The following is a 27,685-nucleotide window of genomic DNA, read 5'->3' as shown; positions in this document are numbered from 1 at the left end:
TCCCAGCCCGTGCACCTACAGACCCACCTTCATGGGCTCCTGCAGTCCCTGCAGCCACCACCTCCTTTTCCAGAAGGTTTCCCCCCAGCCCCTAGTTTCTATGGGCACGCCCGTGGCCCTATAGGCGTTCCTATAGAGGCTGCCCCTCCAGCTACCTGCGTTTGCTCCTTTCCGTAGGCGCCCCCCCCTCAAAGACCCTATAGGCACCAACTGCCTTCAGAGGAAGGGAGCCCCTCCGCACGCAAAACAATTGTAGGCACCTCGCCTGCCTCACCGCGCACCTCCCCCGTTTCTATAGGGGCTTCCTATAGGGAGGCTATAGGCTACACCGCACACACTCGGCGGCCCTCCAGGGCCTCTCACGGGGAGGCTGCGGCAGCCCCTCCCAGCCGCCAGGGGGCGCTGTGAGCGGCGCGGGCCGGCACGAGCGGCCGCCGTTGCCTAGCGCCGCCGCCCCCCCCCCCCCCCGCCCCACACCGGCGCCGGGCCTGCGCTGCGCGGCCGCCCCACCATGAAGGCCATCGTCCAGCGGGTGGCCCAGGCCAGTGTCACAGGTCAGTCTGTCGCCTCCGGGAGGGGCACCGGGGCCGGGCCTCCCTTCCCCGCCACGCTCCCCCCGCGCGGCCCCCTCAGGGCCTTCGTCCCCTCCTGTGGCGTTGCCCGCGTCTCTGGGCAGCGCCCGCGCCCTCGCTTCCTCCCGCGGCGGCCACGCAGCGCCCCCCGTCCCCCGTCCCCCGTCCCCCGTCCCCCTGCCTGGGGCCGGCTTGCTTCGCTCGTGCTGCCGGCCCGTGCCGGCCCCGCTGGCCCGGTCGCCCCCTTGCATGGCCCGGGGGGGTTGGCGGTGCCGTCCCGGTTGCTTTTACCCGTGGCTTGTGCGTGCCGTCTAAGGAGAGCCGCCCCCTTGCACGGCCTTGCTCGCCTGGGGTGGCAGGCCGCTGCAGTTGCCTCCCTGAGCGGCTCGCAGGCCTCGACGCTGCGGTCGCAGGCATCGCGCGTTGCTGGCCTGTGTCGGCGGGGCAGTTGCCATCGCCTTCTCCTACGGCTGGCATGTGTCGGGCACTATAAGTTGCCTCCTTGCATTGCTTCTGTGTGTCAGCGGAGCTGTCCCGCTTGCCAGGGACATGGTTTGCATGTGTTGGGCGCTATAAGTTGCCTCCTTGCATTGCTTCCGTGTGTCAGCGGGGCCGTCCCGCTTACCAGGGACATGGTTTGCATGTGTTGGGCGCTATAAGTTGCCTCCTTGCATTGCTTCCGTGTGTCAGCGGGGCCGTCCCGCTTGCCAGAGACATGGTTTGCATGTGTCGGGCGCTATAAGTTGCCTCCTTGCATTGCTTCCGTGTGTCAGCGGGGCCGTCCCGCTTGCCAGGGACATGGTTTGCATGTGTCGGGCGCTATAAGTTGCCTCCTTGCATTGCTTCCGTGTGTCAGCGGGGCCGTCCCGCTTGCCAGGGACATGGTTTGCATGTGTCGGGCACTATAAGTTGCCTCCTTGCATTGCTTCCGTGTGTCAGCGGGGCTGTCCCGCTTGCCAGGGACATGGTTTGCATGTGTCAGGCACTATAATCAGAGTTGCCTCCTTGCATCGCTTCCGTGTGTCAGCGGAGCTGTCCCGCTTGCCAGGGACATGGTTTGCATGTGTCAGGCACTATAAATTGCCTCCTTGCATTGCTTCCGTGTGTCAGCGGGGCCGTCCCGCTTGCCAGGGACATGGTTTGCATGTGTCGGGCACTATAATCATTGTTGCTTCCTTGCGTCGCTGTCGTGTGTTGGCGGTGCTGTTGCGATCGCCTCCTTGCATTGCTTGCATCTGTTGGCACCGCAGTCATCTTCTTGCATTGCTCGTGTGTGGCGGCAGTGCCGTCCCAGTTGCCTTTGCCCATGGGTTGCACGTGTTGTCTCTGTTAATGAGAGTTGCCTCCTTGCACGCCTTGGCACTACAATTGCAGTCATCTCCTTGCATTGCTTGTGCGTGGTGGCGGTGCCAACCCATTTCCCTTCCCCTCGGGCTTGCATACGTCGGCACTACCATTGCAGTCTCCTCCTTGCATCGCGAGCCTGTCGGCAGCGCAGCCTGACTCACCTTTTCGAGTTGCTTGCGTGTGTCGGCAGTGCTGTCCCGGTCGCTGCCGTGCATTGCTTGCGTGGGTCAAGGAAGCCAGCGATAGCCCTGGTGCTCGCTTAGCTGTGGGTAGGAGTGGCGTGTCCTGATGGTACGTCCCTGCTGTTGCACCGGTTGGACCTTCTGTGTTCAAGACGCTTAAAACCCCCAAGAAGTTTCCATGGGAGGCAGTCAGTGTGCCTGCTGCGGGGCCCAGGGGTGTGCAGCAGGACAGCCTGCATGTGAAATAACGAGCTTCTGCTTGTGTGTGGCTGGTCGGTAAGCACTGGAAGAGCATGCTTGCGAATAAGGAGCACAGCTTTTCTGCACAGCTGGTACTGCGGGTACAATAGCGGTCAGACCCCGTCAGCATCGAGATTGTGGCTGACTTATTGCCACGTTTCTGCGTAGGCTTTAAACTGTTGTTTCTGGCCGTTAAAGAGTTTGAGATGTCCCTCCGTGAGGGAGATAGTGCTGTGCTTAGCAGGGGGAGAGATTTCTGCACTGGAGGGCTCATACCCAGACGGGATGGAAAGGAAGAGGTTTTGGGAGGAGTTTCCCCCCCTGGTTTGCTTCTGCCCATTGGGAATAGTCTGGATCCAGCCACTTGCACAGACACAAGCTTTCAGCTTTCCCTGGGGGCCTGCCCTCCTTTCGTTTTTTTCCCAGTTGCATGAGCCTGGATATAGTTTTAACAGCTGAGTAGCTGATGCTTATCTCAGTTTTAAGACCTCATTTAAATCTTACTACAGTCATCTCAGGCTCAATCATGTCAAGATAATTTAAATTAAGTTCATTTAATTAAATTAAGATAATTTAAAACATTTCTTAGGAAAACACAATGGATCTGCAATGGTTTGTGTTTTATTGTAAATGTCAGTGAAGAGATTGTTTTCCCAACTAGGAGGGTAGAATTTGCAGATTGTTAAAAGTCATGTTTCAAAAAACCCACGAGGACTATGTCAAGTAGTAATCACCTTTTCGCAATTAATGCAAAGTATGTAGGGAGTGGTGGAGTAGAGAAATTGAGTACACTTGTTGATATCAACCAGGTAGATAATTTTTACAAGGATTGGAGAGTTCTGCCACCTCTCTGCTTAGCATTGCTGATGCAGTTGTAGTAAAAAACGTTTATACGGTGTTTTTAAATGGTAGAGTAAGCATCTTGAGCTAGCCCCTCACAAATTGAAAGAGGGCTTCTACGTGATCTTTTCTCTCTAACAAGCTTAAGACAGAGAAGAAGGGTTTAGAATGATGTTTTCTTTGGTGGTTGTACAGTTGCCAGCTGAAATCAGTGCTTACCTGTGTCATAAAATGAGACAGTGCATTTAGCCTTACTTTTCTTTTTTCCCCCCTTCCCCAGTGGGTGGTGAACAAATAAGTTCAATAGGACGAGGCCTCTGTGTGCTGCTGGGCATTTCTTTGGAGGATACGCAGAGAGAGCTGGAGCACATGTAAGTCACACAGTTCCTTTTGCCTTGTACTCTTCTCTTTGTGCATTTCTGACACTGAATCAGTGATACCTGTGCAGTAGCCAAACAAATGGGGCACTCCTGTTGGGAAACTCAGGTTTGCCTGTTAGTTCCTCTTCAGATTTTACCTTGAATACAGGTTCCCCAGTCAGAGTTTTCTTTTTATGTTCCATTGAGAAGAATCTGTTTCCATTCCCTGTGTATGTGGCTTTTGTCAAGAACAGACTCAAAAAGGAAGAATCAACATGTTGGGCTTTTCTGATCTCCCTTTTTTAAATGTCTGTCCTTTTTACTGTATGCATTTACCCCGAAGGACTCCATCCTTCAAGGATGGGATGTATCAGAAACCTCAAACTCTCATTTTAGCTTGCACGTGAGAAGTTTTGTCCTTCCAAAAGGCTGGATAGTCCCGTCAGTTACTTTTCTGTAAAAGTGAATCAATTTTGGCAGCCTGGAGGGCTGGCTCTGGCCATCTGTTCCATGGCCACAAAAGGTTGTGATTTGGCCAGCAAACACACGCACAAGAGTGTTCTCCAAGGGCTGCTTCTGTCTCCTTCGGACTGTTTGTTGCTCTGGGGCTGACCTCGGTTCTTATGAAGGCAAAGAAGAAACAGGCAATAGAGCTAACTGATGTCAAGAAGAGGAGAGGCTCAAGCAGTGAAGAGAGAAGAATGTGAGCGAGGGTGAAAACAACCCTTAGCAGATGCAGAAGAGAAAGTAGAGAGTGGGGATGTGAACTAAAGGTCACCAAAGATCTCACATAAACATGTGAAACTTGTAGAGAATTGCAGCAATGCTGAAGGTGATTTTATTATGAATGACATGCTCCTTTGGCTTGCCTTACTGGTTGCCTCCTCAGTGTGTAACATTTGCTCTCTGGTCGTTTCTCATTCCTGCCTTGGTGAATGTGAAAGATGCTTCTGAATATTGCGAGTGGGTGATCCGTAGCGACTGTGCTCTCAACACCAGGTTGTTTGGATGACTGACGCAGGAAAGGCAGGAAGCCAGCATCTGAAAAAAAAAGAATGAAAAAAATCAGCTTAACCGGGCTCTTCAAGTCCTATTAAAGGAAACTTTAGTAATCCTGTAAATGAAACAACAAACATCTTTATCATTAAAACCGAGCAGTGACGATGATTTAAGCTTATGCGCTGGGGCCTTCCAAGGCTTTTAACCATCCACTTCATTCAGGAGTCAATTCCGTTTGTCTTTGACATGCACAAATTGGCAAGGATAGGTTTTATGACTGTGCCTCGGGGGGGTGGACTACATGACCTTTAAAGGCCCCTTCCAACCCAAACTATTCTATGATTCTATGATTCTATTCTATGACTACAACAAAGTCTCGGCTTTGTTTTATAGCAACTGCCTCACCTCTGCTGCAGCATAAAGTGTCTGGCTGACGGCTGCAGTTGAAATGCTTTGCACTTGATACGCTCCCTTGTTTATAGATGCTGCAGATTTGTAGAAGCTAAAAGAAGAAACCAAAGACAGGAGAGTGGCATGCATGAAGTCTTGTTATCCATCAAAGTCCAGCCATAGACTGGGTTGCTGGTTTTCAGGATGCATTTATGTTGGATCTCCTTGTCCTCTCTGAGCATTCAAACCAGTCAGTTCTGCCCCCCAGATCCAAAAATCGGCCTTAATACAAATACAAGCAAGTCCCAGTCACCACTTTGCTGCCACCTGAAGTTCTGCACTGGTCCCTGCCTTCCTCCTCTCATCCGTGGCCAGCAGCAGGTCGAGGAAGGTGATTCTGCCCCTCTGCTCCCCTCTGGTGAGACCCTACCTGCAGTACTGCGTCCAGCTCTGGGGTCCCCAGCACAGGAGAGACATGGGACCTGTTGGAGCGGGTCCAGAGGAGGGCCACAAAAACGATCAGAGGGCTGGAACACCTCTCCTATGAGGAAAGGCTGAGAGAGTTGGGGTTGAGACCTTATTGAGGCCTTTCAGTACTTAAAGGTGGCTTATAAGAAAGATGGGGACAGACTTTTATTAGGGCCTGTTGCAATAGGACGAGGGGTAATGGTTTTAAACTAAAAGAGGGTAGATTCAGAGTAGATATAAGGAAGAAATTTTTTACGCTGAGGGTGGTGAAACACTGGCACAGGTTGCCCAGAGAGGTGGCAGATGCCCCATCCCTGGAAACATTCAAGGTCAGGCTGGATGGGGCTCTGAGCAACCTGGTCTAGTTGGAGACATCCCTGCTCACTGCAGGGGGGTTGGACTAGGTGACCTTTAAAGGTCCCTTCCCACCCAAACCATTCTATGATTCTATGATCCTGATGAACAAGTGCTGTCCTCATGTGGCTTGTGGGGTCTGGTTTGGAAAGAGTGCTAGGAGGTGACAAAGCTGGAGGAATATATGTGAATTGTGTTTGGAAACAACCACAGATTAGGACGATGTCATTTCTTACCGAGTGTGATTTCCCAGTGCGGTGGGAGGATTAAAATTCCCAAAGCTATTCACATGTTAAATAATGTTGTGACACAAAACATCAGATAGCGAAGAGTAAGTTTTCTTACTTCCTATGCCATCTTTATGTCACCCTGTAACTTGCAGTTATTCTGTCCTGATCTCATGCTCTGTAAAATGATGATGTTAATGAGTGGTCTGACGATGTTATGTGTAAGGGCTTTCTTGGTTATGGCTCTGCCTAATGTGACGAAGTTCCCATGGTTTAGGAAGGAAGGGACAAAGGGATATCTGGTTAGGTGGAGACAGAATGAATACGCATCTGCCTCCCCTGTTATCTCATCCTTTGTGGTAGGCATTAACTTGTACCTGTTGATCCTGCATGGGACAATTTAGGAATTATCTTTTTCTCCCCCTAGGGTTCGAAAGATCTTGAACTTGCGAGTATTTGAAGATGAAAGTGGGAAGCACTGGTCCAAAAGCGTGATGGATAAACAGTATGAAGTGTTGTGTGTCAGCCAATTTACTCTCCAGTGCATCCTGAAAGGAAACAAGCCCGACTACCACATGGCAATGCCCACGGAGCAGGCGGAGTGTTTTTATAATAACTTCCTAGAGCAGCTAAGAAAAGCCTACAAACCAGAGCTTATTAAAGGTAAGGGCAAAAGGTTGGTAAGGTCCTTGATGTGACCAGCGGACCTTGTTTGTGTGTGCTCTTCCCTGATTGTTACTTTCTTTATTCTGTGATTTTCTGTCTGTGTTGCAAAGGAGCCGTCTTTACGCAGCAGTACATGAGGGGATGTTACGGTATTTTCACTAGCAGCCCAGCAGGGTGATTACTCCAGTCTTCCTCTAGCCAAGCCGTTTCCCGGCGTTCCTTTGGAATAGTTTGACATGTAGATGTTCTGGTATTGTTACCGGCTGCACAACGTGAGCAATGACTCTGACAATGTAACCCAGAGAGGCTGCAGCCATCAGAACAAGCTCGGGGGTCAGGCTCCCTCAAAGGCTGGATGTTTTGTGCTGTGTAGCTGGATTAACCCAGGAGGGGCATTTTTTCTGAGGCATATGTGGTTAGTCAGGCTCGAAGGCTTCGCCAGTGTGTGAAGGACAGCGTAGCTCCATCTGTCACTTTACTTTTACATTCTGTTAAATGGTCACGATGACAGTGGGAGGTGTAATCTGCTACTTGAGAACAGCGTTTGATTTAGACTATCTTTTCTCAACTCTACGCCATGTATGCAACAGTTTTCTGTTTACCAGAAAATACCTGGCTTCCCTTTGCATTTGTGTTCTATCTGCCCTTAATCTTTTCTGTTGGCTTTTCTGTTTGCTTTCTGGCTGTCTTCGTATTTAGACTTGAATTTTTGATACACTTGCCCAGAAGACAAGTGTCTAGAAAAGGCTATTTTTTAAATGGGGGCTATTGATAGACTGAAGTGGAAAAACTGAGAGCATGATAATGGTCAGCCTTACTTTCCTTATGAGGGAAAAATAAAGGGAAAAAAGGCAGAAAACCAGTAGCTGGGGCAAGGTTTAGAGATTAATCTCTCTATTGACTGTAGAAGAAAGATAATTATGCCAGGTACCCATATCACGAAGTACTTTCCAAAGAGACGCAGTGAAATGCACACATAAAATGTCCGTCTTGTGTCACTTTTCCAGTAACTTGAAATATTCTTCCAATCAACATTCGTTGATGATAGGGAATGCACTTCTGATACCCCTTCCATGCATCCCTTTTGGTCCGTACCGTAGAAGACTTCTGTTCTAACAAATTCAGAGTATGTGCTTTTTGAATCTTTATCTTTGCTGAGTTATGACTAAGTTAGAACCCGTTCTTGTGCCTCTGGTAACAGAAATTCCTGGGAAGTCAATGGGAATAACATTTACTCTAGTAAGGTTTGACTGAGTTGGACACTTATGTCTAGGTAAACTAAAAGCAAGTGTGGGCTTGCTTCTTTCACTTAAATGAGGTGCAGAAAAATGTATGTATCTCCGTATATCTACATCTTTGTCCTTGGACTTTGGAAAATGCTCTGTTTCCGAAATACTTTCAATCAGTTCATATTTTCACAGCAGCTTTTTGAACTTCTCTTTTCAGTGGATAACAGTTACACACCTGAAATGGATAGCCACCACTGTTAAGTGCCCATATTTTGGCACTTGTTTGCCAACGCTTCCTGCAAAAAGAACTTTCACTTCTGCATTTTCTTTTTTTCATGCTGAAAACATAGGTTTAGAAACCCAAGAGTAGCTGCCTGTGCTGTTGTGTCAGGTAACACATGCATTTGACACTGCTGGCGGCACTGGAACCACCTGTTAATTTATCATTTTGCTTTCTTTTTAGGCTGTGCCGGTCTGCGTTGTGCTGCATCCAAGTCTGTTAGACTCTTATGACTGAAGTTTCTGTTGTGCTAATTGCTTTGCCAGTGTTTTTTTTTTTTTTTTTTGTTTGTTTGCTTGTTTTATCTATTTATTTTTGTGCATGCAAAGTTTCTGAAGCTTGGCTGGTTCATGGATAGCAGGCTAAGTCCTGTGGTTTCATCGACAGAGTATCTTTTTTCAATAGACTACTTTGGCTGTTTGAAGTTGGGCTACACGTGTGCCACGGTTTTAGGTGCTGGGCAGGCAGCTCCTCCGTCTGGCATCTGGTCTGTCCGGAGCTTGCCTGCTAGGAGCTCAGAGTGGTAAGTGTTCCCCAAAGAGAAGCGCAAACCATTCTTTCACACTTTTTTCCCATTTTTCTTTCACATGTTTTGACAAACAAAATCTCAGAGAAGGTTCAGAGCTGTGGTTACTAGTTTCACACCGATTTCTTAAGACACCCATGGACACCCATGTCTGGGAAGGAGAGGCTGCATCAGAAATCCTTGCTTGTCTCACTTCAGTGCTTTCTTGTTGTGAAATTCATTCCTGAACACCTCACTCCACTCTCAGGACTCTGTTGCGCAAGCTGATATCCAAAAACCGGGCCTGCCAAGGCTTCTCCTTGTGTGTCAGGGCCTTCACTCTCTGTCTTGAATGTGGATTTAGTCTTCTGAGGCGGTAAGGATTAGCATGGCAAAGAGTATCAAGTATCTCACTCCCTTAATAGCAATATCTATCCGAGTATATATGAGAGAACTGTTCAACAAGTAGGAGTTTAATTCAGATTAAGCTTTTGGTGCAAGCTGGGAGCAGAATTATTCCCTCTGATTAATTCCCTTTGTAAGTGTTGTCACTTTGGAATACCTGCTCTTATCTGGAGCAGGAGTACCTGCAGGGGGTTAATTAGGAATAACTTTCCAAGCAGACAAGCTTAGAAGTTTCTAGATTATGAGGCTTGACATATGTCCAAAAAATATTCTGAAAGTAAATTATATCTCATTTTCAAGTCTTTACATCTCAGATGTGGCTTGTCTGTCTCACCTCAAAGATCTTCTTTGCCTCTGAAGAAGGTGTGCGTGCCAGATTCTGAGGGAAGAGGAATTTGAAGAGATAGGTGTCCAGCAGAATAAATTTGTCACTTTAATTATACTTGTAGGATCCTATTTTATTGCAGAGGATGTTGCAAGGAGATGACTTGATCAGTCAAGAAGTCTTAAAGTGAGCGAAGGTACTTACCACATTGAAGAGCATTGTGGTATAAAAAGCAGGAAAAGAAACGGTATTGAAGGGTAAGTTGCTAGTGTCTCCCATGGACGGTACAGGGTCATGTAGGAAATGTACCTCCTTTCCTTCTGACTGAAAAAATGAAAATAAATCCAGACAGACTCTTGGGACAGAGGGATGGAAGAGATGATGTTTTCAGGTTCCTTGCAGTCCTGTGCAGAAGAGGGATTTGTCTGCATCAGAGTTTCCAAAGTTGCATTCAAGGGCAGAACAATCACCTCCTTTGCAGCCTGTCTGCCCCAGCTCCGCAGAGGTGATGTGTTCACCGGTGTGCTCCTAGGTGAATGCAAAATGCAGTGGTACCACAGATGTCAGTCTGTTTTAGGGGAGTCAGGCTTGTCTCTCAGCCTACCTCTTCAGGAAACCACAACACGCAAATGAAAAACGCCTTCTCTGAAAGGTTATATGAATTGCCGTATACTGAAACTACAGTAGACACTGGGACAAGGGAAGGAAGGCGGGAGCATGTTTTTGAGGCAGACGGCCAACACGGGGAGATTTTGCTGAAGAAGCATCTCTTCCTAAGGAGGAATTAGGCATTGATTTAAGAAGAAATTGTGAAACTAGGTTTTAGCTTTCCCTTGTTCTTTCAGGCAAGACTAGACTCTGACGCTGCAGAGAAAAAAGCTGTGTTACAGTGGGGCACTTCTTGAAAAGAGCTATGAGGACCGATGGACCTCTAGAACCCTTTGGTTTTCTTGCATAAGGGAGCTGCCAGCACAAAAATCCAGAAGCGTCCCATGAGGAAGGCACATACTTGTGCAGGGACCATGGTCCCTGAAACTACAGGTCGTATCGATTTGTGATAAGGGAGGGTGGCAGCTGCCTCCGACAACAACATCACCTTCGCGGTGTGTTTGAAAGCTTGAAGATGAGGGCGTGTGGTTGTGCACAAGACATTTTGGATTAAGACCAATAAAGGGATTTTGGAATGTGTGAAGAAATTCTCCCTCAGTTGGCTTTTTAAATCCTTCGAGAGAATGAGGTTGCTGAGACTGAAACCCGCGCTGCCTTTCATATTGTGGTGGTTGCAAGGCGCTGAGACCCTTCCTGTCTTTGAGAGGAAGGTCTGGAAGAGAGAGGCTGCAGAGGGGGCAGCATTAGCAGACATTTCTGTTTTAAGTACTGTTTCCATTAGCTCTAAATCTTAAACTTTCTGAGCTGTGCTTCACCTTGACCCGGGGTGACCTTGGGTCAAAAGGCTGGAAGTTTAAGTATAAGGAGAACGGGAGGGAGCTGTTATAGAAAGACATCCCTCGACAGTAGTTCTGATGCCGAAACAAGATAGAAAGCGCTTGTGACATGGGGGTGGCTTTGAGTGTTCTGGTAAAGGTGGAGGATTATTTGACCACTTTATTAGCCTTGGAAAAAAGGAGCCCGTGAAGTTTACGGGTTTTTTTAGGTCCATACACTTATGGGAAGTGTAAAAGGCAGTCCTTTTCTGTGGGTAGAGTACAGCAGAGGGATGACACAATATGTAGAGAGCTATTTGAAAAGTTTTGCTTCCACTAATCAAGTTTAAGACGGTATTTTTGTTTATTATTTTGTTAAAGAAAGATGCATTAGTTTTGACTGGTTTATGTGGTCAGCATATAGGTACAGCTCTTTCCACATACACTGTAAACATAACAAAAACCCTTCTGGAGCAGCAGCTCAAGTAGTGTCTGCTTGATCTTCCTAAAGAAGCAATATAACCACTTTCTAAGCGTGTCAGTAGATCCTTCCCTCATTGTCTGCATGACGGTATAGAGTCTTGTTTTATTGTTCTTGTCAGATGCAGAAACTGTTTCTGTGCAGGAAAGAATTCTGTGAGATTCCTGCGCTGTAGTCGGTATTTGCTCTCTAAGAGACTCTTACGCATTATGGTAGCTCGACTTCAGGTGTGCAGATACAGCTAACCAAAAGCAAGCATTCTTCAAGCTTTTATTTCTCAACTGAGAGTCATTTATAGGCATCTCTGAAAACGTGTGCCTGCACGATTCACCAGTGAAACCATAAGCTACAGGTTTACAGAAAAACTGCTGGGGTTTTCTCTGCAGGTTCTCATCTATCATGGGTGGCAAAGGGTTTGAAAACTGTGCTGGAAAATTATAATCCTATTTTTTTGATTGCTCTGACATCTTTTCTCAGTGGGACCCTTTACATGTTCCAGGCTCCTGCAAATTTATAAAATGAGAACAGATGTGTTTGATTTTTTTTTTTGCTTTCTTTGTAATACTTTTGTCTTGTAAATTCTCTGTTATTTTCTGTAATTATTTAGTAACTCTCTTCTTTTTTTCTTCTGCACCATTAGCTAGCATTCAGAACACACCGATCCTTTCCTGAAATACCGACAGCTTCGTGGTATTTCTATTTACCCCATTTACCCAATGAAGTCGGCTGCACCTTGTTAAAGCAGTAACTGTTGATGTGCCAGTAACTTCTGATGTGCCATTCTTTGACGCGACTGCAGCCTCAGTTGTCCCCTCCGTCCAGAGGGTACTGACCCTACAGTGCAGTTGTCAGATGGGAAGATGTGTTCACTCCTGCTGTAATAGTTCTTCTTAGGTTATATGTGTTGCAAAACTGGTCTGCACACACACAAAGGAGCACAGAGGCCGGCAGGGAAACCCAAATTCTGGACTCAGAGAATCACAAATCCTTTCCGGGGCTGTCCTGGGGACCCTCAGTCCCGTGGTCCAGATGTGATGCCCATCCTGGGGAGTCAACAGGAGTGGCTTTCCGGAGCACCTTTTGGACTGAGGGGCGTCACTGCCTAGAGATACAGGACAGGCGCAGGAGGAGAGCATTTCAGGGTTGCACAAGACTTATTATGGGATGTTTAGGTGAGGAAGCAAGGGCAGGGAAAGGGGTGGATCTAGGCGATTTCAGGAGGAACAAGCATGGGAAAATAAAGGGATATGGGTATAAAAAGGGCCAGCCACATGTAAGCAATGACCGGTCAGTAGGCTTGTGGCCATGCCCTGCACCTGATCAGCACAGTCTGCCTTGTCTTCTTACTAAAGTCCATTTCTAACTATTTTCCTGGGTGAGGGACCCACTGTTTTGTGTGCGTCTATGCGAATGGGGGTCTGAGTGCAGCAACTGGAGTGGGACCATGGGTCCAAGGCCCGTGTCTGCGAGTGAGGGTGAGTGAGCACATACACGGCAGGATGAGCTGGCGAGGTGTCTGTCTCGGAGGGTGACGCACAGGAGGAACTGGCTCCTGGAGGGACTAGAGGAGTCCTGGCCAGCTGCTGGTGAGACCGGGGATCTCTACGGACGAGACCTGTGTCTGTCGCTAAGGGTGAGACAGGGGGGAGCCAGCAAACTGCCAGAGAGCTTGGGGGAGAGATGTGTGTGTATGTGCATGTGTGCGAGGGGGTCTGTACCAGCAGCTGGAGCAGGACTGCAGGCCGCAGGGGCTTGTATCCCCAGGGGCTTGTATCCCCAGGTGCCAGCATCCGGGAACACCGAAGATCCAGGGGCAGCTACTGGGCAGACTGAGTGTCTAAGCCCAGCTGCTGCAGGGGTCCGCATTGTATATATGTACGTATTTCCCACTAATGGACCTTCATCCTGACCAGCTGGTGAAGGGTTCGGGGTGAGGCTGTAGGTGCTGTTTGTGTTCACGTGAGTGCTGAGTGTGTCTTGTGTTGGTATCTGTGCAGCTGGCTGTTTGTATATATATATATATATACACGTGCATGCGTGTGTGGCATACATGTGTTTGTGCATATGTACCGAACTGGAAATACATGCTCAGCCTTGCTACTGTTTGGACCTGGGGGTGTGCAGCTGTGGCAGCCATGCCTTTGTCAGGTTTCTAGATTCAACACCCATAATGTTTCTCAGCTCGCATGAAACGTTGAAGAAGGTTGATTTGACCAAAGGAGCCTGTGTAGAGACAGCGAGCTGGGACACTGGGCACGCGTTCTCTTCTGCCACCTCCTCTGTGGGGCAGAAAACGTCTGAGGAGTGCAGCTGGTAAAACTGTGCAGCTTTTTGTTCAGTAAATCACATTCCTTTTCATAGAAATACTTCCTCGAATCATGCTCTTCCCCCTTCCCATTGGTGTTTCTGTTGCTGTGACTCTCCAGTGATCAGTCCAGGAACCTTTTCCTTGGCCGCTGGACCATTGCCAGCGGGCTCTTGTGCAGCGCTGTAGATTTTGGCTTTGCCAGAGCTTGTATCTCTAGCTCATGGGATGGCTTGTGGCATACGGCCTTTGGAAAAGATCTGTTGTGATATGGCCCATATGTGTTGGACAGGCCTGAGCATGCCTTTTCTTTTTCCTTTTTCTTTTAAGCAAATACCAGACTTCTATCTGACTTACAGAATGTGACAGGGAAAGTCTGAAAACTCTTCCAGAGCTATTTGTCCCCACTAACATGTTGGTGAAGAATCAGGACAGTTTGGTTTGACCTTTGTTCAGTCAGGGACATCACATGTTGCCATGGAAAGCTGCTGTGTAGCTATGCAAAGTCTCACATAAATATTCCCAGTGGGTGGTTGCTCCACTGACGTTTGAGCCTACAGCTTTCAGCATGTTCTTGCTCACTGTCTGAGGTGGTACTGGAAGCGGTTTTGATTGTGTTGCTAAGCAGGCTCCAGGCCTGCCTTCCCAGCAAGTGAGACTGTTCCAGTCTTTGGATAACTGCTGTCTGCTTGCTGCAGTACACCTTTTTCTCTTCCATGCATTTGTATTGATATGGTAGCGTCTGTTCTTGTTGCTGTCCCTACAGGAAGGTCTAGAAAGGCTACTCAGGTGTGCGGGACAGGAGAAGAGAATATGTGGGAGTGAGCAGTCAGGTAGGCTCAACCAGGGGTGGGCTGAGTTTGAGGAGTAGAAAGCTGGACTAGAAAAAAAGGAGCAAGGAAGTTTGCACAAAGAAAAATGAGATGCGAGGAGAAGAGAGCATTCAAAGGGATGGCTTTTGTAGACTCTACAGGATAAAAATGTCATGGGTCTGTTGTGGTGGAAACTTCTCAAACGCTTACCAAAAATGTGGTCTGTGTCTCAGCTGGTATGCTAACAAATGCCATTGATGACAAATGGCATAGATGTTTCTGATTTCAGAAGTGTATTCCTGTGAAGTAGGCAGTGTTGAGGGAGTAGACAATGTCTTTTTTCCACCCTTTTTGCCATACTCTGTCAAAGAACGGCCTAGGTTGCAAACTGGAATGTAGAAATTGCTGTAGCAGATTGGGACTGAGCTGCACACCAGTGTCCCCTCCTCTAGGATACTCGATGTCAAATGCTTCAGAGTAGTCTTCAGGTCTTTTTATCCTTTGCTTATATATAAGATATCTTCAAAACGTCAGCTGGTTAGCTGGACTGGATCCCTAGGCTTAGCTGTTAACATACATACTTTCAAATTTCATCTCCTGCCTGTGAGAACTATCCTGCCTATCCTGAACTGTGAGAACCTTGATTATCTGGAGACTTGGTTTGTTTTGTGGACATTTCTGTACTTAGCTGCGTATTTATCATCTCTGAATGTCAGATCATATAGCTGGGTGCACATAGACTGTTTTTTTCTTATCAGCTTTCTGCAGTTTGTTAGTTGGCTGTCCTTTTACGTATTTTTTTTTTCTTTTTAGTAGCACATTTGGTAAAGATTTTGGTATGTGTTATCCTTCCAAGAGCCCTCAGCACTTCTTGTCTTTTCCCTTTTCAGATGGCAAGTTTGGTGCCTACATGCAGGTGCACATCCAGAACGATGGTCCTGTAACAATAGAATTGGAGTCCCCGGCTGCCACTGTCGACCCTAAACAGGTAAGTGAGCCAGAAGGTCTGTCTTGGAAAGGACCTGCCACCTCTGCAGATTTGTAGCATTCCTGTTATGCAGCAGTATAGCTTTCCTTAGGCATGAGGATCTTGTGCTTCCTGTGCAGCCTCTGAAAAGTTAAATTGCATTGTTTTCTTCAGTTCCTGGCCTGTTGATAGCTGCCTGCTATCCTGGTAAAGGTCGTGTGTGTGTAACACAAAACAGCTTTTTTACAGTTTATTCTTGCTCATCATTAAAGCTGCTGTTTAATCATGACTCATTAACTATGTTTTTAATGTGTCTGGACCCCCTCCCATTTTTTTAGTGAAGTTTCTTGACATTTAGGAACTTTTGCATGTGGGTGGCTGGATGGAACTGGAGAGCTGCCTCTTTGTCAGAAACAAGAGAACAGCAAATTTAAGTCCTGAATTTAAGTCTGGAGTGGAGAGGAGAGTTAGCTCTGCTGAGGAACAGCACAAGCTGTGCTGAAAACCAAATGCAGTGGTGAGGTTTTCTCGTCCTCTAAACACAACAAGGACCAACTTTTCCAGGCTGAAAGAGAAGGGGGAGGGATTGTTATTACCAGCTGTGCTTCAGCGAGGCCACACTGACCCTATTTGTATAACACTTCACTTAGCCTTGTTAAAATTGTTATTGCAGTTTATAAGAAGGGCATGAGGGAAGAACCAGGAAACTACAAACCTGTTAATCTAACCTCAGTACCTGGAAAAAATGTGGAGGAGATTATACTGGGTCCTACTGAAAGGCATTTAAAGGACAATGCAATCATCAGGCACAGTCAGCATGGATTCACGAAGGGAAAGTCCTGTCTGATATCCTTCTATGTTAAGGTCGCCTGCTTATTGGATGAAGGGAAGGCAGTGGATGTAGTTTTTCCATGTTTTAGTAAGGCTTTGATGCTGTCCCTCACATCATCCCTCTGGACAAGTTGTCCAACTGTGAGATGAGCAAGTTGACGGTGCGCTGGGTGAAGAACTGGCTGAAGGGCATTGCTTAGAGGGTTGTAGTCAACAGGGCTACATCTGGCTGGCGACCGGTCACCAGCGGTGTTCCTCAGGGCTCAATTCTAGGGCCAGTTCTGTTCAATATATTTATCAGTGATCTGGATGCAGGAGTTGAACACACCCTTAGTAAGTTTGCTGATGATACTAAACTGGGAGGTGCTGTTGACTCTCTGGAGGGACAAGAGACCTCGTAGAGGGATTTGGATAGATTGGAGCACTGGGCAATCATCAATGGCATGAAATCTAACAAGTCGAAATGCTGGATTCTGCACCTAGGACAGAGTAATGCCAGGCACAGGTATAAATTGGGAGAGGAGTGGCTGGAGAGCAGCCCTGCAGAAAGGGGTCTGGGGGTGCTGGTCGGCAGCAGGCTCAACAGGAGTCAGCAGTGTGCCCTGGCAGCCGAGAGGTCGAACCGCATCCTGGGGTGCATCAAACGCAGCATAGCCAGCCGGTCAAAAGAGGGGATTATCGCACTGTGTTCAGCATTGGTGCGGCCTCACCTTGAATTCTGTGTGCAGTTTTGGGCCCTACAATTTAAGAAGGGTGTGAAGGTCCTTGAATGCATCCAGAGGAGGGCAATAAAGCTGGTGAAGGGGCTGGAAGGAATGTCCTGTGAGGGAGGGCTAAGGACTTTGGGCTTGTCTAGTTTGGAGAAAAGGAGGTTGAGGGGTGACCTCATTGCTCTCTACAGCTTCCTGAGGAGGGGAAGCGGAGTGGGAGGTGCTGAGCTCTTCTCCCTGGGATCCAGCGATAGGGCTCATGGGCGTGGTTCAAAGCTGCGGCAGGGGAGGTTCAGACTTGACATAAGGAGACATTTCTTTGCTGTGAGGGTGGTCAAATGCTGGAACAGGCTTCCTAGAGGGCTGGTTGATGCCTTGTGCCTGTCTGTGTTTAAGAGGCATTCGGGCAATGCCCTTGATAATATGCTTTAACTCTCCGTCAGCCCTGTAGTGGTCAGGCAGTTGGACTAGATGATTGTTGTAGGTTCCTTCCAACTGGAACTAAACTTATGGTATAGACTTGTTAAGGCTGAGGTTTAGTTGTGGTAACTGTGGCAGTACTGACCCTCTGCTTTTGCCACTCCAGCTCTTTGTGAAATAGGAAAAGACACGTTCCCTCCATGCCACCAAGCAATGTTTACTGCACGAATTCTCCGTGCTCTTGCATGGCTCTGTCTCAGGTGCAGGTGGCCATATCCTTATTCTAGCAGCATTTATTGTAGCCTGCAGTTGAGGGCATTAGTGGCAGGATGGATGGCAGCATCATGTTCTGCTGCCTGTGACTATGAGACGGAGCCCTGTGGTGTTTTGGTCTCTAGGGCAAAGCTGGTGACCAGTCTTTTTTGCTCAAGCAGTCCAGTGGCAATCATTGGTGTAAGGGTAGGTGGATCACTGAAGGATGGCACGGTGCAGTTTCTGACTGAAATGGAGAGCACTGAGAGAGCTTTTACCCCCGCTGTCCCGTGTGTGGGTGTAAAATACCCCAAGAGGAATCACCAAGGCATACTGGATTTTTCAAGCTTCTATCTCTTTGTTGGGGAACATTGTGTTGTTTAAGGGTTTTGCCCTCACGGTTGCCTGCTTTTCCCATCTGACAACACCTTCCTGGTGGCCATAACATGGGCTGAGGACTGGGAAGGATGCTGGTTTTCAAACTTTGTCAGGCATGAATTTGCTGTTTAACGTGAATGTTTCTGCTTCAGTTTCTCCTGCTGATTGCCTTCCTTTCCTCCTTAAACCTCATTCTTCATCAGTAAAGATGAGGTTTCTTGTGCAGGATGTGCTTAGAGCACTGTCATTTATCCTAAGGTAAGGTTACACCAAGTATCTTCTTACTGAGTCTGTGTCTGGACCCTGTGAAAAGGAGGACAGAGTCCTTCTCAGGGCTATTTGAGTGGGTTCAGGACAGTCCTTATATGAGAATAAGAGTAGTGTAAATTTGCCTGCCTACCTTCCTTCTGCAGCATGTTGTCCACACACATTTCATGAGCCACCCTCAGTTCCAGCTCCTTGCAAGTCCAGATGTGGGGGATTCTTGTAACAGAAACGGATGAGCTCTTACAGTGGCACAGACACCGATAAAGCAGTCCAGCCTTGTACGCTTTGGATGCACAAAGAATTTAATCTATGTCATGTTTCAAAGAACCCCATTTACTTGAAAATTGGCAGCTCTTTTACCTGTTACTGGGTATCTTTTCCAGCTCATATCAGGTCCTTAACACGCACAGTCGGAGGCACTCCTGTTTCTGACACTCTTAAGCATCCTTTCCTGATATTATTTGACGTGTGCCATCATCTCTCACCCATCATACAAGATGAGGAAGAACCAATTTAAATTTGTCATTCTCTTCTGTCATACAGTCTGTTGATTTGCGTGTAGCATGGGAACTAAGACTTAGAGATGGTGTGTTTTTTGTCTTGTTGCTTTCTGCTTTAGCAAGAAGAGATAAATAAACCATCCTGCAGTGTTTAATGTGACATTAACAGAAAGAGATTAGACAAATAATTGCTGATTAATAGCTCTTTTATGTCATTGGATGTGACAGTGAAATACCTTTTTTTTTTTTGAGTGATTGTCTGTGGTTGTAATTGGTAATCAGATCTTTATAATTCCTTAGCAATGTAGTTAGTAAAACTGCATTAGAATTAATTAATTAATCCAAATGTACTTGTACTACAGAGGTATAAATAAATCACTTGCAGAATTAATAAAAATTAGCGTGTTAGATGAGGCTAACTGATGAACGGCTGGGTTTGGGCCTATATACTGTAACTTCATTGTGTGCTGCTCATGTTTCTTCTAGGAACAAAATGAAGTTTATAATTCCTTGCATGAGCTGCTCATTGGCCAAAAGGATCTTCTCACGGAGAAAAAAGCTCCTAATAACATGTTGATCATAAGTCTAAGGTGTAGATATGTGGAAAGGAAAAGGAAAAAGTCAGATGATCTGCCATCTCCTTAACAGATTGTGAAGACTACTTTTCTTCTGTCACGACCTTTCCATATTGTTGCAGTAGACCTCTGATACTCATTTTATCTCAGTGCTATCATTTGCTTAGTGGCATTACTATTAAACTGCTAGTTTTGTAATGCCCTACGGCAATTTGAAGGATTGGTCTCTTCCTGAAATGTAACATGTCCTTAAAAGTTGTTGTGATTTATATTTTTTTAGATTTGAAATTGTAGCAGCTTGGCACATCACTAGTGAAACTTAAAACACACATCTGCAGATCTTGTTGTGGTTTTAGGTTCCAGAAACATGAACACTGCCACTGATTTTCTGGCAGACTGCTAACAAAATAATTCTCTTGTTGGTGTCATTCACTTCTTCCTGGTGTTATTCATGGCTATCGCAAAAGGAAAAGCTGTCACTAGAGCAGCAATCAACCTCAGTGTACACACTGATCCCAGAGAAGAAGGAAAACAAAGGATATGTTTCTGTATTCAAGAAGGTAGAACTTCAAGGAAGGTTGACACTAAGGCATTTCTGAATTGTGGGAAATTAACTTCAGCAAAGCAACCCAGAGAATTATTAGCATTTTCAAGGGGGGGACTTGGTGTGCCTGTTTGCATATTTTTACTACAGCAAATTGATTGCAACAGTGATGTGACATAGTATTACAGCTGACGTAACGGCAGACGTTTCTGCCTTGGTGAAACCTTCTTTCACATGTGCAGTCTAGCACTGTGATTACTCAATTTTTATAATTTCATGTCTGTGTTGTACTGCTAAATTGCATCAGGCTAGAATTTGTCAAAGAAGCTATCAACCCAAATGTAAATTTTGACCTTTTTCAAAACTATCACTCTACATGTTGGTCGATATGTTGGAGACAAAGGAATGTCCACATAGTTTGAGATTATTAGTTCATTGGTAGCGTCTCAGCAATGTAAAATATCTGTATTACAATCGGAGAAAAGAAAAGTTGCCTTCTGTGGACTGAGGACTCCTGCACTTTTGTGTGTGGCCGCGAGGGAAATGGTCTCAAACACTTGAGATGTTTCAAGATTTTTTTGACTTCTTTCATGCTTCAGAAATTCAGCAGTTGGGTCAGACCAGGTATTGATCCCCAAAGCAGATTTTGACTGCTGGCAAGGGACCATAAAGGACTTCTTCTGAAGAACAGCCGATTGATTTGTGGGTTTTGGTTCTGGCCAAAGTTGTAACACAGAGTGATTCCAGGGTACTGTGGCTTGAGGTAAAAGGATTGACATGTACAGGTTTACATTATTTTCCATGTAAGTTTTCAGGCTTACTTACTCCTCTTACGTCTATAGATAAGACTGTCTTAACGGATTGAGGGGCACTGATTCTAATCCTGTGCATGAATTTTTGCCTATATGCATGTCATAGCTCAACGCGCAAGATGTCCGATGTGGTGTTATGGGTATTTCAGTGCTTGTGCAAATGTAACCGCTACACACTGCTGACCAGCCCAGCATTACATCTCAGGCACGAACAGTACTTTTGCCGTGAGACAGTGCTGTTTCTGCTGTAAGATGCCCACACTTTGAATCTGTAGGAGCCTTCCAAGATGTCTGAGAAAAGAATGAATTTTGGTTTATAGATGTAAAGCTGAGTTAGACGCTTTCTCTACAGGTGCACCATCTCCACAGCTAGCCAGCAAACATCGTAAGGCAGTAGCCACAAACAGCTTATGATATTTATGCAGATGAGACGATGAGTATGGACACAGTCTGTGAAACACATTAAAGATGTGTTTCATTGGACCACACTTGTGTGTCTGAAGTTTTATTCACTGTAATACCAAAAAGTTAACTGTTGTAACTTTTTTCAACTCACTGCCAGACCTTTTGTGGTGGAGTGTACTCCTGTAACACATACTTTTGAATTACTCAAGCACCTTATAAGCACAGAAATGAAAAAATCAAGAGATGTGGAATTCTTTTGTTGCCTGTGTAATAACAATGAGTGCAAAGAAATGCATTTTAATCTTTGTGTCTGAACTTTGGTTCATAGACTGATCACGGTGTATGCACAGGTTGGAGAGCATGCGTGTGTGTGTTTCTGTCCATAGGTACACACAAATCCTTATCTATTTCAGTATTATTTGAGTTTTAGATGGATGAAACAGTTCATAAATGAACTTTACCTTTAATTTGTTACAATTTTCAAAAAAAGTAAATCCTGTTCGTATGAGACATGGACAGCTTATCAAATTATCCTCTCCCCTCATCTAAATCAACTTTTTGTGTCATTTTTCTTTGAGCTGGGTGAATACTGCTGTCAGATCATGCCCACCTGGGAGTTGTTCTAAATATTCCAAGGTTATTCCTGCTCCTGTTTTTTCTCCATCTATTAAAGATGTTGCCCTGTGAGAAAGAGATGGAGTTGAGTAGTCATGAGTAGAGCTTTTGGTCTGCTGCAGGGCCAGGTGTGAAGATGGATCTGGATTTATCTCTGTGTATCTGCTGTTTTGTTTGCCCTCTGCACTACATTGTTCTCAAACTAATTAGTTACAGAATTAGGTAATTTATGAGTTTCTTCATGATAAATATGCATGTCATAACTTTGGAGACCATCTGTTGCATTCTGTTTACTCTAGGATATGAATGCTACTCCTATTTCTACAGAGAATAGGGTCCCCTTGTACATCAGACTATATGTACACATGAATATGTATTTATAAAACTGTATGTAACTATATATACTTCAGAAGTCCTAGTGAGCATGCTGTTTGCCCCCAAGACTATGTTGGAAAATGGCCAGCGTTTGAAATGGTAATACGACACACTATCATATATTGAGCCATTTCTGCCTCTATATGTAAATTATATATGAACAAATATACATTATGGGTGTGGATTCTGTATTGCATAACACAAGGCTTATAGCGTGAATACACTGCTGTTTTTCATGTTTGGAATATCCAGGGTTAGCTTTATTGGGTTAGCTCACAGCCTTCTCAAAGATAAAGGTAACTCAATTTAAACTATCGGTGTCACGTGCCTTCGGCTTTTTCTTCTTCCAAGTAATCAGAAACACTAGTTAGAGAAGAGGGGGTCTCTTGTCATTCACTAATGACATTATTTACAGAAGCAAAGAAGTTTCATGGAGTTATAAGTTACAGAACTACGAGGTAACGGGAATGTTTTCTTGCATCATTATTGTCAAAAAAGGGTGACTGCTAGGAGCCTTGACACTGCAGTAGAAGAAAGGGGTACAGACTGCAGCAGCTGTTCATAGGTTTGTTGCAGCAGGTTTGACTGTGGTTTGGCGTGGTGTTGGGGTTACTTGTGGTGGGGGGTACTTCGCAGTTACTGACTGTTAGGTTGAGGGCCAGTGAGGAATGATGAATGTGCACTACCTGCTCAGGTAGTTATTCAAATGCGTACAAATCTGGATTTTGAAACCTAGGAACTGTGCTTTCGGTCTCCTCAGCCTGCAGCTAATGCAGTGTGCCTGCCCTCTTCTGGTACACTCTTGTGCCATGAAGATCACTGAAACCCCAGTTCTGATTTCAGCAGCTGGATGACCCCAATACCATTTGCAAAAATAAAACCCAACTGCATAGAGACCATGGGAGTACCATTAATTAAGGTTGAGTACCTTTAATATTAGGGGCTCACAAACTTTTGTTTCCCTTCCTGCAGATGCACTCACTTTCTCAACTACCTTTAACGTTCACATGCTGTGTATATAAGCTTGTTGGCAGAAGAGCAGTGTGCATGTTGTCAGACATGGGAGTTAAAATATTGCCTGTATCATGCCCAACACATTTGTTCCATCTATGACTTGAGGACTGGATCACGCTAGACAACAACTACATCGTACTCTGTCATTTCACATAGTAAAAATAAACTATTTTTAGTTTTGAAATAGCCAGCTAAGAATAATCTGTGTTAGACTAGAAGTCCATGTGTGCAGGTGTTCAAGGAGGGTGTGTATGGGGGATATGGTACCAGGGGATGCTGTGCATCCTCCCAAGGCTCTGCAGTCTGCGCTCTTAGCTCTTACTGACTTGGAGCTCAGATTCACGTCTTTGTAGGCATCTTCCATGAGCCCATCTAATTCATAATCAACACACATAATCTAGCTTATTTTATTCTATGAAGATTTCACCTCAGAAGAGATCTTCCGGCCATGAAATTATGATGTATGACTAGTGTGCTTTATCTTGGGGAAATTGTGGAAGCAGTAGAAGAAATGAGTAGGTTACAGAAATTATCCAAACGGATAAACAGCACAAAGTGTAGTGATTTAAGTAGCTATCAATATGTAGTGTCCCCAAAACTTACTGCAACCTGCTTCTCTGAAAAATGGGAAAGAGATGTAGAAGTGACAGCTATGTGCAACTTAGTTTGACTCTTAGTAGCATTGAAAGCATTTCTACTGAGAGGTGGCAAGGCAGCGTTAGCCAAGGGTTTTGGCCAAGCTGATTTGAAATGCTTATCTATATCTTAGGTAATGTTAAGGCTCATATATCTCTTCCTCTGATAAAGAATAAAATAAATTTATTCTTGCGTGCTGGATGGCCAAACTTGGGATACATCTGTTGTCAGCAACTTTGAAACCACAAAACTGCCGCTTAAGACCCAAAACAGAAGAGGAGTTTGGTGGAATCCAGCTCCCCTTTTTGGTCCTTGTGTTTTACTCTTTTCCACGTTTGCAGATTGTGTTGCGTGGAGAAGGAACCCTGGAAAGCAGAGGATAGTCCTTTGAATATGTGCACTTCTCTTTTATACACAGGGGGTGATCATGTTAGCGTATGATGATAATTCACTGTCTTCTCCAAATTTCGGAAAAATCTAAGCCTTGGCCTTTTTTTTTTTTCTTTTCTCTTTTATTGATATATGTATTGGTGTTGTGAATCTGAGTTGCAAGTTTTATACAAATGCTCATATTTACGATTTTTTAGAAATAGTCTTCTGAACAACCCTCTTCTAACAACCCCATGCAACGCTACAGGCTTGGGGACGAGTGGCTGGAAAGCTCCCCCGCAGAAAAGGACCTGGGGGTGTTGATTGACAGGCAGCTGAATATGAGCCAGCAGTGTGCCCAGGTGGCCAAGAAGGCCAATGGCATCCTGGCTTGTAGAAGAAACAGTGTGGCCAGCAGGAGTAGGGAGGTGATCGTGCCCCTGTACTCGGTGCTGGTGAGGCCGCACCTCGAATACTGTGTTCAGTGTTGGGCCCCTCACTACAAGAAGGACATGGAAGTGCTGGAGCGTGTCCCGAGAAGGGCGACGGAGCTGGTGAGGGGTCTGGAGCACAAGTCTGATGAGGAGCGGCTGAGGGAGCTGGGGTTGTTTAGCCTGGAGAAGAGGAGGCTGAGGGGAGACCTCATCACTCTCTACAGCTACCTGAAAGGGGGTTGTGGTGAGGTGGGTGTTGGCCTCTTCTCCCAAGTGACAAGTGACAGGACAAGAGGAAATGGCCTCAAGTTGCGCCAGGGGAGGTTTAGACTGGATATTAGGAAAAATTTCTTCAGTGAGAGAGTGGTGAGACACTGGAATAAGCTGCCCAGGGAGGTGGTGGAGTCACCATCCCTGGAGGTGTTCAAGGAATGTGTGGACGTGGCACTGTGGGACATGGTTTAGTGGGCATGGGGGGGTTGGGGTGATGGTTGGACTTGATGATCTTACAGGTCTTTTCCAACCTTAGTGATTCTGTGATTCTGTGAAATCGTTTTATTTCATGAAGTGTTTTCTCGCTCTCCTTACTTTGTGAATAGCTGACAAAACTTGAAAAACAGCAACAAAGAAAAGAGAAGACCAGAACCAAGGTGCCGTCTGAGTCAAGTAGAGAAAGAAACGCTCCCCGTAACAAGGATGACCCCAGCGCAAGCAGTGGAGCAGAAGGAGATGTGTCTTCGGAAAGAGAGCCGTAGCTCATCCAAAGCAGGCCTCAGGTTTGGCTTTTCCACTCCTCTGTGAAGCTGTGTCCTCCTGCTCAGCAGTCTCTAACCCTGGGTGCAGAGAGTTGCGTTAGAAGTGCTGAAAGGTGAAATTCTGATAATCTTGCTGGCGGGTAACCTTCACCTCTATCTGCAGTCGGCACACCAGAACGCAGAAGTGGGTGAAAACCTCAGCCCAGTTCTGTGCTTGGCTGGAGGTGTGTATCTGTGAGTCAGCACGACTGTTTCCAGGTTGACTCAGGAAATCTAAAATTTTGGTCTTAGGACACAGCAGTCACTTAACTCAGAATCCTGCTTTGTATCCTTCAGAGCGGAGGTACATGGCTGTGTTTCTCTCTCTGTCCTTACCTAGCAGGCAGTTCACTCTGGAACAGCCCCCACCATTTGTAATACCCAAATAACACATAGTCCCCAGCAATGGAAGTGGAAAACATTTTGAAAGTTGGAGACAGGCCAGAACTGCAACTGCACCATGGTTCTTACCCCTCCCTCCTCAGTTTGTTCTTTCCCGGGATGACTTGATAGCAGGCTATTTCAGATACCTTCACCATCTAATGAGAACGTTAGGCCAGGCGTTGAGAGCCAGACTTGCGCCTTGAATTTAGTATCAGAACTGGGATTTTCTCTCCCTTCAGGCACTTGACCTGGAGGACATGCGGGGACATGAGTGAATGGAATTGGACTGAATATAGACCTGAATCCTTTGTCATTGATTATCTACATACATAGATATGTATTTATCATACTCTTCCAGTCAGTTTTAAGTCTTCAGGACACAGCTTTCATTGCCTTCCTTCCCCCTGCCCCCCGCCCCCAGTCAACATTGCTGATTTTGAACTTTCAAACACGTCTGAGCTCTCGAGAAAGTATTATTTCCCTCATGTCCACACTGAAGCCCTGAGCTGGCTATGCAGTTTAGTTATTAACAGCTTTGCAAAGTTAAGGTCTAACCTTTCTCACGTTTTCCCATCCCTAGAGTTCAGTCTGGCTTGGGGTTTATGCAATTCAGTATCACGCATTGCTCAGAAAGTGGCTTTTTTTTAAAAAAAAAAAAATCCACGGATTTCCCTGGTGGTCAGACATTGGGGGATGATTTCTGTTTTATAGAAGTTTGTATTATCTGTGTGGTACTAATATAAATGAGTTTGCATACGGCATTGAATAGATTCCTGGAAATGTACTAATTTGTTTTGGATTGACCTGGAAAAGGGATCAAAGAAACTTTCAAGTCACAGGCTTTTTTATGCTGGCCTCCTGGAGAGAAGATTCAAGACTGGTGTGAAATGGTTCTGTTCACTAATCGGGTTGCGGTCAGAAGTGGATTGTCGTATCGTACAACAGCTGGAATCACATGAGTTCTGCTCTCTTCAGCGTTATGCTTGGTGCACCTTCCTGTTTTAATACTGGAGATGAGCAGGCACACTGGGAAGGAGAACGTCGTCTTAGAAAACAAAGCGAGGGTGTACTCTTTCTCAGCAACTGTTGGCCTTGCTGCTATGCTACAGGAATACAAGGTTTCCCCCGCTGTTTCTGGGTTGCTTGTTGAAATAAGAACATTTTAGAGAGCAGGAGTTTGCAGGCCTTCTAGAGTGCTTTGGGCAGTCTGACCATTCCAATAGCATTTGAAATTCTAGGGAGCTGAAGGTTTCCAAAATGGGATATACTGATAACCTAGTGTTAATTTTTATGCTGTGACAGTAAGTAAAGATAACTTTTCTTTATGGGATTTGAAGGAATCATACTCAATTTCTACTCTACTTACAGTGACGTTCCTGTTTGTTTCCCTTCCACAGTTTCTCGTACAAAAGCTACACTGGATTCTTGAAGAGATACCCAACAGACATTCACCTCAGCACCTCTCTTCAATGACTTTGGAAAAGAATGGAAATGGGAAAACAGAACTAAGACATTAGAAACCTGTATCATTCTGTACTGAAACAACCAAAGCAATGCTATCAGATTCAGTTGTTAATGTGTAGTATCAGTAGTAAAAAGGACTTGTAGCATTTTTGTGTATGTGTTTTCACATGACTGCTGAATAAAGGGTGACTGTAGGCAGATTGTAGCAGAACATTCACTCTCAGTACATGAGCTCCATTTCAAAGATAAATCAGGGTTTTTCCTTAAACTTACACTTGAATTCTGAAAATTATCCATGCAGGCTTGTATTTTGATTCGCACTCTGTGGTGTCATGTGCTACCTGTTCCCATGGCAGCGTGTAGATCTATGTATATTTTGGTATATTGTTCAGCTGCTACGTAACACCAAATTAGGCCTGCCAGTCTTTCTGCATGGATTAAGTTATTAAAAGGAAGGATCAGCCGCTAGTCGTTTATCGTGTGGAACACATCTGTCTTGTAAACTTTTTTAAAAACAGAAAAGACTTTA

At 45.7% G+C, this 27,685-nt stretch overlaps 1 protein-coding gene across 1 annotated transcript; it reads left to right on the top strand.

The window, feature by feature from the left end:
* The first annotated feature begins 492 nt into the window (after positions 1 to 492).
* On the top strand, positions 493 to 27,685 carry DTD1 (D-aminoacyl-tRNA deacylase 1). The gene is made up of 6 exons (XM_059832965.1): positions 493 to 554; positions 3,462 to 3,552; positions 6,406 to 6,641; positions 15,301 to 15,398; positions 25,114 to 25,290; positions 27,090 to 27,685. Exons 1-5 carry the CDS (start codon positions 512 to 514, stop codon positions 25,267 to 25,269), a joined length of 624 nt encoding a protein of 207 aa, XP_059688948.1. The 5' UTR covers positions 493 to 511; the 3' UTR covers positions 25,270 to 25,290; positions 27,090 to 27,685.

This window comes from Gavia stellata, chromosome 37, assembly GCF_030936135.1.
Source record: "Gavia stellata isolate bGavSte3 chromosome 37, bGavSte3.hap2, whole genome shotgun sequence".
NCBI classification, from domain to species: Eukaryota; Metazoa; Chordata; class Aves; order Gaviiformes; family Gaviidae; genus Gavia; species Gavia stellata.
The sequence above is the reverse complement of the archived record's forward strand: the minus strand, read 5'-3'. Positions and strand labels throughout refer to the sequence as shown.

What these genes read in the sequence shown, in the direction of transcription:
- DTD1 (XM_059832965.1), top strand. Translation starts at nt 512, where the DNA reads ATGAAGGCCATCGTCCAGCGGGTGGCCCAGGCCAGTGTCACAG. An exon ending in GGCCCAGGCCAGTGTCACAG is followed by an intron (nt 555 to 3,461) that starts GTCAGTCTGTCG and finishes CCCCTTCCCCAG; the next exon opens with TGGGTGGTGAACAAATAAGT. An exon ending in CAAACCAGAGCTTATTAAAG is followed by an intron (nt 6,642 to 15,300) that starts GTAAGGGCAAAA and finishes TTCCCTTTTCAG; the next exon opens with ATGGCAAGTTTGGTGCCTAC.